Raw genomic sequence first — 10,000 nt, 5'->3', positions numbered from 1 at the left:
AGTCCTGGTTTCAGTTCTACTAGTCCTGGTTTCAGTTCTACTAGTCCTGGTTTCAGTTCTACTAGTCCTGGTTTCAGTTCTACTAGTCCTGGTTTCAGTTCTACTAGTCCTGGTTTCACTTCTACTAGTCCTGGTTTCACTTCTACTAGTCCTGGTTTCACTTCTACTAGTCCTGGTTTCACTTCTACTAGTCCTGGTTTCAGTTACTAGTCCTGGTTTCAGTTACTAGTCCTGGTTTCAGTTCTACTAGTCCTGGTTTCAGTTCTACTAGTCCTGGTTTCAGTTACTAGTCCTGGTTTCAGTTACTAGTCCTGGTTTCAGTTACTAGTCCTGGTTTCAGTTCTACTAGTCCTGGTTTCAGTTCTACTAGTCCTGGTTTCAGGTCTACTAGTCCTGGTTTCAGTTACTAGTCCTGGTTTCAGTTACTAGTCCTGGTTTCAGTTCTACTAGTCCTGGTTTCAGTTCTACTAGTCCTGGTTTCAGTTCTACTAGTCCTGGTTTCAGTTACTAGTCCTGGTTTCAGTTACTAGTCCTGGTTTCAGTTCTACTAGTCCTGGTTTCAGTTCTACTAGTCCTGGTTTCAGTTCTACTAGTCCTGGTTTCAGTTACTAGTCCTGGTTTCAGTTCTACTAGTCCTGGTTTCAGTTCTACTAGTCCTGGTTTCAGTTACTAGTCCTGGTTTCAGTTACTAGTCCTGGTTTCAGTTACTAGTCCTGGTTTCAGTTCTACTAGTCCTGGTTTCAGTTCTACTAGTCCTGGTTTCAGGTCTACTAGTCCTGGTTTCAGTTACTAGTCCTGGTTTCAGTTACTAGTCCTGGTTTCAGTTCTACTAGTCCTGGTTTCAGTTCTACTAGTCCTGGTTTCAGTTCTACTAGTCCTGGTTTCAGTTACTAGTCCTGGTTTCAGTTACTAGTCCTGGTTTCAGTTCTACTAGTCCTGGTTTCAGTTCTACTAGTCCTGGTTTCAGTTCTACTAGTCCTGGTTTCAGTTCTACTAGTCCTGGTTTCAGTTCTACTAGTCCTGGTTTCACTTCTACTAGTCCTGGTTTCACTTCTACTAGTCCTGGTTTCACTTCTACTAGTCCTGGTTTCACTTCTACTAGTCCTGGTTTCAGTTCTACTAGTCCTGGTTTCAGTTCTACTAGTCCTGGTTTCAGTTCTACTAGTCCTGGTTTCACTTCTACTAGTCCTGGTTTCACTTCTACTAGTCCTGGTTTCAGTTACTAGTCCTGGTTTCAGTTCTACTAGTCCTGGTTTCAGTTCTACTAGTCCTGGTTTCAGTTCTACTAGTCCTGGTTTCAGCTCTACTAGTCCTGGTTCCAGTTACTAGTCCTGGTTTCAGTTACTAGTCCTGGTTCCAGTTCTACTAGTCCTGGTTTCAGTTACTAGTCCTGGTTTCAGTTACTAGTCCTGGTTTCAGTTACTAATCCTGGTTTCAGTTCTACTAGTCCTAGTTTCAGTTACTAGTCCTGGTTTCAGGTCTACTAGTCCTGGTTACAGTTACTAGTCCTGGTTTCAGTTCTACTAGTCCTGGTTTCAGTTACTAGTCCTGGTTTCAGTTACTAGTCCTGGTTTCAGTTACTAGTCCTGGTTTCAGTTACTAGTCCTGGTTTCAGGTCTACTAGTCCTGGTTTCAGATCTACTAGTCCTGGTTTCAGTTACTAGTCCTGGTTTCAGTTACTAGTCCTGGTTTCAGGTCTACTAGTCCTGGTTACAGTTACTAGTCCTGGTTTCAGTTCTACTAGTCCTGGTTTCAGATCTACTAGTCCTGGTTTCAGTTACTAGTCCTGGTTTCAGTTACTAGTCCTGGTTCCAGTTCTACTAGTCCTGGTTTCAGTTCTACTAGTCCTGGTTTCAGTTACTAGTCCTGGTTTCAGTTCTACTAGTCCTGGTTTCAGTTACTAGTCCTGGTTTCAGTTACTAGTCCTGGTTTCAGTTACTAGTCCTGGTTTCAGTTCTACTAGTCCTGGTTTCAGGTCTACTAGTCCTGGTTTCTACTAGTCCTGGTTTCAGTTACTAGTCCTGGTTTCTACTAGTCCTGGTTTCTACTAGTCCTGGTTTCAGTTACTAGTCCTGGTTCCAGTTCTACTAGTCCTGGTTCTGAATGTTTCCTCCTTCAGTTGCATCACGGGTCCGTCAGGATCTGCCCCCGCCTGCGTCTGCGCAGCCGGTTACCAGGGCAACGGGACGTCTTGCAGAGGTAAGAGCAGCTGCATCACCTCGAGATTAATGTTGTACAATTTCGAGAAAAAAAGTCAAAATTTCCTGAATAAAGTTTAAATGTTGAGAAAAAAGGCGAAATTTCGACTTTATTCTTGAAATTGTATTTCAACATTAATCTGGACATTTCAACTTTTTTCACAATTTTTTTTACTTTTTTCTCGACAATTCAACAGTTTTCTCGACATTTCGACTTTTTTCTCAACATTTCGACTTTTTTCACAAAAATTTGACTTTTTTCTCGACATTTCGACTTTTTTCTCAACATTTCGACTTTTTTCACAAAAATTTGACTTTTTTCTCGACATTTCCACTTTTTTCTCAACATTTTGACTTTTTTCACAAATATTTGACTTTTTTCTCAACATTTCAACTTTTTTCACAAATATTTAACTTTTTTCTCGACATTTCGACTTTTTTCTCAACATTTCGACTTTTTTCTCAACATTTCGACTTTTTTCACAAAAATTTGACTTTTTTCTCGACATTTCCACTTTTTTCTCAACATTTTGACTTTTTTCACAAATATTTGACTTTTTTCTCGACATTTCTACTTTTTTCTCAACATTTCGACTTTTTTCTCAACATTTTGACTTTTTTCACAAATTTTTGACTTTTTTCTCAACATTTCAACTTTTTTCACAAATATTTAACTTTTTTCTCGACATTTCGACTTTTTTCTCAACATTTTGACTTTTTTCACAAATATTTGACTTTTTTCTCGACATTTCTACTTTTTTCTCAACATTTCGACTTTTTTCTCAACATTTTGACTTTTTTCACAAATTTTTGACTTTTTTCTCAACATTTCAACTTTTTTCACAAATATTTAACTTTTTTCTCGACATTTCGACTTTTTTCTCAACATTTCAACTTTTTTCACAAATATTTAACTTTTTTCTCAACATTTCGACTTTTTTCTCAACATTTCGACTTTTTTCACAAAAATTTGACTTTTTTCTCGACATTTCCACTTATTTCTCAACATTTCGACTTTTTTCACAAATATTTGACTTTTTTCTCAACATTTTCGACTTTTCACAAATATTTGACTTTTTTCTCGACATTTCAACTTTTCACAAATGTTTTACTTTTTTCTCAACATTTTGACTTTTTTCACAAATATTTGACTTTTTTCTCGACATTTCTACTTTTTTCTCGACATTTACACTTTTTTCTCGAAGGGCACAATGAAAACAAAATCTCTGTCTCACCCCAGAGCTGGACCTGTGCAGCATGTCCAACGGCGGGTGCTCGGAGTTCGCCGGCTGCACGAAGGTTTCGGCCGGAGAGAGAACCTGCAGCTGCAACGACGGCTACACCGGAGACGGAGTCGTCTGCCTGGGTAACGGAAACTAGTTCTCAATGTTGGTTTCATTTGAAGGCATTTCATTTGCAGGCGGAAGCAGCAGCGGGATGACCAGAGGGGGGGGGGGGGGTGCAGGCAGGTGGAAGCAGCAGCGGGATGACCAGAGGGGGGGGGTGCAGGCAGGTGGAAGCAGCAGCGGGATGACCAGAGGGGGGGGATGCAGGCAGGTGGAAGCAGCAGCGGGAAGACCAGAGGGGGGGGATGCAGGCAGGTGGAAGCAGCAGCGGGATGACCAGAGGGGGGGGGATGCAGGCAGGTGGAAGCAGCAGCGGGATGACCAGAGGGGGGGGATGCAGGCAGGTGGAAGCAGCAGCGGGATGACCAGAGGGGGGGGATGCAGGCAGGTGGAAGCAGCAGCGGGATGACCAGAGGGGGGGGATGCAGGCAGGTGGAAGCAGCAGCGGGATGACCAGAGGGGGGGGATGCAGGCAGGCGGAAGCAGCAGCGGGATGACCAGAGGGGGGGGATGCAGGCAGGCGGAAGCAGCAGCGGGATGACCAGAGGGGGGGGATGCAGGCAGGCGGAAGCAGCAGCGGGATGACCAGAGGTCCCCTGGCCACGAGTCCTGCAGGAAAAACTGAAACTCCTGTGGTCTGTCCGCAGAGCTGGACGGCTGCCTGGTGAACAACGGCGGCTGCCACGCGGAGGCGGACTGCATCAGGACCGGCCCCAACATGGTACGATCCATAATGTATTATTATCATGATTAATAATGTATTATTATTATCAATTTATTATTAATCTGCTGTAATTAATGATGAATTATCGTAGGATTCAAGTGACGATGAATTTGTTTATTTTTACTTTTTAGTTTGTATCATCAGTCCTTAAAAAAGATAAGATCAATCTTTTGTGTGTGTGTGTGTGTGTGTGTGTGTGTGTGTGTGTGTGTGTGTGTGTGTGTGTGTGTGTGTGTGTGTGTGTGTGTGTGTGTGTGTGTGTGTGTGTGTGTGTGTGTGGGAGGAATGGGAATGGATGGATAGATGGAGGGATAGATGGAGGGAGGGAGGGATGGAGGCTGTGTCCTACATGAACGTTGGTTTGCTCTGAGGACTCAAGCAGGTCGTTACAGAAACAACAACTAGACACTGGATCTTCTTCTTTTCTTCGTCTTCTTCTGGTTCTGATGAATTCTTTCCTCTGAAGTTGCTTCTATTCTGGAAAACCGTATTAAAGAAATGATGAACTACTGTTTCTGTTTCTGTTTTGTTGCCTTGTGCAGACGGCCTGCAAATGTCGGCTGGGCTTCCAAGGAACGGGGCACTACTGTTACGCCGTCAACCCCTGCAGAACCGTACGTCTGCTATTCTCTCCAGTTTACAACGTCAAATACAAACTAAAAAGAACAGGTGGAATTACTCAACACACCTTTGATTAGTGTTAAATCTGTTAAAGCATTATAAACATTTAAGTTTTACATTGAATGCTGTTGATTTTGGAGAGATTTGTGATCCTGAAACTGAGAAATCTAGGAAACCTATGGCCTTGAGTGGGTCACCGCTGTGCTTAGCGACGATCTGGTTGACGGTTTGTGTGCAGAACAACGGCGAGTGCAGCAAGTACGCTCGCTGCGAGTACCTGGGCCAGGGGAAGAGGAGCTGCACCTGCCTCCGGGGCCACGTGGGCGACGGCTTAGAGTGCCGAGGAACAACCAACGATGTGAGTCGCATCGGTGTCGGGCGTCCCCTGATGGCCAGCCGCCGCCGAGCCCCGACTCCCTCTCACAACCATGTTTCTGTCCCACAGGAGGTGTTTCGGCAGCCGGAGAACGGCTTCTTCAGACGAATGCTGACGGTGAGTAGACACTGGCCCAGGTAGACAATAACTCAGGTAGACGCTGGCCCAGGTAGACAATAACCCAGGTAGACAATAACCCAGGTAGATACTGGCCCAGGTAGACACTGGCCCAGGTAGACACTGGCCCAGGTAGACACTGACCCAGGTAGACAATAACCCAGGTAGACGTTGGTCCAGGTAGATAATAAACCAGGTAGACACTGGCCCAGGTAGACACTGGCCCAGGTAGACAATAACTCAGGTAGACGTTGGTCCAGGTAGATAATAAACCAGGTAGACACTGGCCCAGGTAGACACTGGCCCAGGTAGACAATAACCCAGGTAGACACTAGCCCAGGTAGACACTGACCCAGGTAGACACTTGCCCAGGTAGACACTGGCCAAGGTAGACAATAACCCAGGTAGACACTAGCCCAGGTAGACAATAACCCAGGTAGACACTTGCTCAGGTAGACACTGGTCCAGGTAGACAATAACCCAGGTAGACACTTGCTCAGGTAGACACTGGCCCAGGTAGACACTGGTCCAGGTAGACACTGACCCAGGTAGACACTGGTCCAGGTAGACACTGGCCGAGGTAGACACTGACCCAGGTAGACAATAACCCAGGTAGACAATAGCCCAGGTAGACAATAACCCAGGTAGACACTGGTCCAGGTAGACACTGGCCCAGGTAGACACTGGTCGAGGTAGACACTGACCCAGGTAGACAATAACCCAGGTAGACACTGACCCAGCTAGACACTGGCCCAGGTAGACACTGGCCCAGGTAGACACTGGCCCAGGTAGACAATAACCCAGGTAGACACTTGCTCAGGTAGACACTGGCCCAGGTAGACAATAACCCAGGTAGACACTGACCCAGGTAGACACTAACCCAGGTAGACACTGGCCCAGGTAAACACTGGCCCAGGTAGACAATAACCCAGGTAGACACTAGCCCAGGTAGACACTGATCCAGGTAGACACTAACCCAGGTAGACACTGGCCCAGGTAGACACTGACCCAGGTAAACACTGACCCAGGTAGACAATAACCCAGGTAGACACTGGCCCAGGTAGACACTAACCCAGGTAGACACTAGCCCAGGTAGACACTGGCCCAGGTAGACACTAACCCAGGTAGACACTAGCCCAGGTAGACACTGGCCCAGGTAGACACTGACCCAGGTAAACACTGGCCCAGGTAGACAATAACCCAGGTAGACACTGGCCCAGGTAGACACTGACCCAGGTAGACACTGGCCCAGGTAGACACTGGCCCAGGTAGACACTGGCCCAGGTAGACACTGGCCCAGGTACAAACTGGCCCAGGTAGACACTGACCCAGGTAGACACTTGCCCAGGTAGACACTGGCCCAGGTAGACACTGGCCCAGGTAAACACTGACCCAGGTAGACACTGACCCAGGTAGACACTGGCCCAGGTAGACACTGGCCCAGGTAGACACTGGCCCAGGTAGACACTGGCCCAGGTAGACACTTGCCCAAGTAGACACTGGCCCAGGTAGACACTGGCCCAGGTAGACACTGACCCAGGTAGACACTGGTCCAGGTAGACACTGGTCCAGGTAGACACTGGTCCAGGTAGACACTGGCCCAGGTAGACACTGGCCCAGGTAGACACTGACCCAAGTAGACACTGACCCAGGTAGACACTGAACCAGGTAGACACTGACCCAGGTAGACACTGGCTCAGGTAGACACTGGCCCAGGTAGACACTGGTCCAGGTAGACACTGGTCCAGGTAGACACTGGTCCAGGTAGACACTGGTCCAGGTAGACACTGGCCCAGGTAGACACTGGCCCAGGTAGACACTGGCCCAGGTAGACACTGGTCCAGGTAGACACTGACCCAGATAGACACTGGTCCAGGTAGACACTGGTCCAGGTAGACACTGGCCCAGGTAGACACTGGCCCAGGTAGACACTGACCCAGGTAGACACTGGCCCAGGTAGATACTGGTCCAGGTAGACACTGGCCCAGGTAGATACTGGTCCAGGTAGACGTTGGTCCAGGTAGACACTGACCCAGGTAGACACTGGCCCAGGTAGACACTGGTCCAGGTAGACACTGACCCAGGTAGACACTGACCCAGGTAGACACTGGCCCAGGTAGACACTGGCCCAGGTAGACAATAATCCAGGTAGACACTGGCCCAGGTAGACACTGACCCAGGTAGACACTGGCCCAGGTAGATACTGGTCCAGGTAGACGTTGGTCCAGGTAGACACTGACCCAGGTAGACACTGGCCCAGGTAGACACTGGTCCAGGTAGACACTGACCCAGGTAGACACTGACCCAGGTAGACACTGGCCCAGGTAGACACTGGTCCAGGTAGACACTGGGCCAGGTAGACACTGGTCCAGGTAGACACTGACCCAGGTAGACACTGACCCAGGTAGACACTGGCCCAGGTAGACACTGACCCAGGTAGACACTGGCCCAGGTAGACACTGGTCCAGGTAGACACTGGTCCAGGTAGACACTGGTCCAGGTAGACACTGGTCCAGGTAGACACTGGCCCAGGTAGACACTGGCCCAGGTAGACACTGGCCCAGGTAGACACTGACCCAGGTAGACACTGGCCCAGGTAGATACTGGTCCAGGTAGACGTTGGTCCAGGTAGACACTGACCCAGGTAGACACTGGCCCAGGTAGACACTGGTCCAGGTAGACACTGGGCCAGGTAGACACTGGTCCAGGTAGACACTGACCCAGGTAGACACTGACCCAGGTAGACACTGGCCCAGGTAGACACTGACCCAGGTAGACACTGGCCCAGGTAGATACTGGTCCAGGTAGACGTTGGTCCAGGTAGACAATAACCCAGGTAGACACTGGCCCAGGTAGACACTGGGACAGGTAGACAATAACCCAGGTAGACGTTGGTCCAGGTAGACACTGGTCCAGGTAGACAATAACCCAGGTAGACACTGGCCCAGGTAGACACTGGTCCAGGTAGACACTGGCCCAGGTAGACACTGGCCCAGGTAGACACTGGCCCAGGTAGACAATAAACCAGGTAGACACTGGCCCAGGTAGACACTGGCCCAAGTAGACACTGGCCCAGGTAGACACTGGCCCAGGTAGACACTGACCCAGGTAGACACTGGCCCAGGTAGACACAGACCCAGGTAGATACTGGTCCAGGTAGATACTGGTCCAGGTAGACGTTGGTCCAGGTAGACACTGGTCCAGGTAGACACTGGCCCAGGTAGACAATAAACCAGGTAGACACTGGCCCAGGTAGACACTGGCCCAAGTAGACACTGGCCCAGGTAGACACTGGCCCAGGTAGACACTGACCCAGGTAGACACTGGCCCAGGTAGACACAGACCCAGGTAGATACTGGTCCAGGTAGATACTGGTCCAGGTAGACGTTGGTCCAGGTAGACACTGGTCCAGGTAGACACTGGCCCAGGTAGACACTGGCCCAGGTAGACACTGACCCAGGTAGACACTGGGACAGGTAGACAATAACCCAGGTAGACACTGGTCCAGGTAGACACTGACCCAGGTAGACACTGACCCAGGTAGACACTGGCCCAGGTAGACACTGGTCCAGGTAGACACTGACCCAGGTAGACACTGGTCCAGGTAGACACTGACCCAGGTAGACACTAGCCCAGGTAGACAATAAACCAGGTAGACACTGACCCAGGTAGACACTGGCCCAGGTAGACACTGGCCCAGGTAGACACTGACCCAGGTAGACACTAACCCAGGTAGACAATAAACCAGGTAGACACTGACCCAGGTAGACACTGGCCCAGGTAGACACTGGCCCAGGTAGACACTGGGACAGGTAGACACTGGCCCAGGTAGGCACTAACCCAGGTAGACAATAATCCAGGTAGACACTGGCCCAGGTAGACACTGGTCCAGGTAGACACTGGTCCAGGTAGACACTGGCCCAGGTAGACACTGACCCAGGTAGACACTGACCCAGGTAGACACTGACCCAGGTAGACACTGACCCAGGTAGAAACTGGCCCAGGTAGACACTGACCCAGGTAGACACTGACCCAGGTAGACACTGACCCAGGTAGACACTGACCCAGGTAGAAACTGGCCCAGGTAGACACTGACCCAGGTAGACACTGGTCCAGGTAGACACTGACCCAGGTAGACACTGGTCCAGGTAGACAATAAACCAGGTAGACACTGACCCAGGTAGACACTAGCCCAGGTAGACAATAACCCAGGTAGACACTGGCCCAGGTAGACACTGACCCAGGTAGACACTGGCCCAGGTAGATACTGGTCCAGGTAGACGTTGGTCCAGGTAGACAATAACCCAGGTAGACACTGGCCCAGGTAGACACTGGGACAGGTAGACAATAACCCAGGTAGACGTTGGTCCAGGTAGACACTGGTCCAGGTAGACAATAACCCAGGTAGACACTGGCCCAGGTAGACACTGGCCCAGGTAGACACTGGCCCAGGTAGACACTGGCCCAGGTAGACACAGACCCAGGTAGATACTGGTCCAGGTAGATACTGGTCCAGGTAGACGTTGGTCCAGGTAGACAATAACCCAGGTAGACACTGGCCCAGGTAGACACTGGCCCAGGTAGACACTGGCCCAGGTAGACACTGGCCCAGGTAGAC

General features: G+C 49.4%; 1 protein-coding gene across 1 annotated transcript in view; it reads left to right on the top strand.

Annotated features, from left to right (window-relative positions):
• stab1 (stabilin 1) overlaps positions 1-10,000 on the top strand; it is a 172,371-nt gene that overhangs the window by 120,343 nt on the left and 42,028 nt on the right. Inside the window, exons 42-47 of the mRNA XM_061726572.1 lie at positions 2,120-2,199; positions 3,439-3,564; positions 4,192-4,265; positions 4,811-4,882; positions 5,128-5,247; positions 5,335-5,382. Coding sequence (XP_061582556.1) covers positions 2,120-2,199; positions 3,439-3,564; positions 4,192-4,265; positions 4,811-4,882; positions 5,128-5,247; positions 5,335-5,382 — 520 coding nt within the window. The remainder of the gene's footprint in view (positions 1-2,119; positions 2,200-3,438; positions 3,565-4,191; positions 4,266-4,810; positions 4,883-5,127; positions 5,248-5,334; positions 5,383-10,000) is intronic.

This window comes from Cololabis saira, chromosome 8, assembly GCF_033807715.1.
Source record: "Cololabis saira isolate AMF1-May2022 chromosome 8, fColSai1.1, whole genome shotgun sequence".
Classification (NCBI taxonomy): domain Eukaryota; kingdom Metazoa; phylum Chordata; class Actinopteri; order Beloniformes; family Belonidae; genus Cololabis; species Cololabis saira.
Note: the sequence above shows the minus strand (reverse complement) of the source record. Positions and strands in the feature narration are given on the sequence as shown.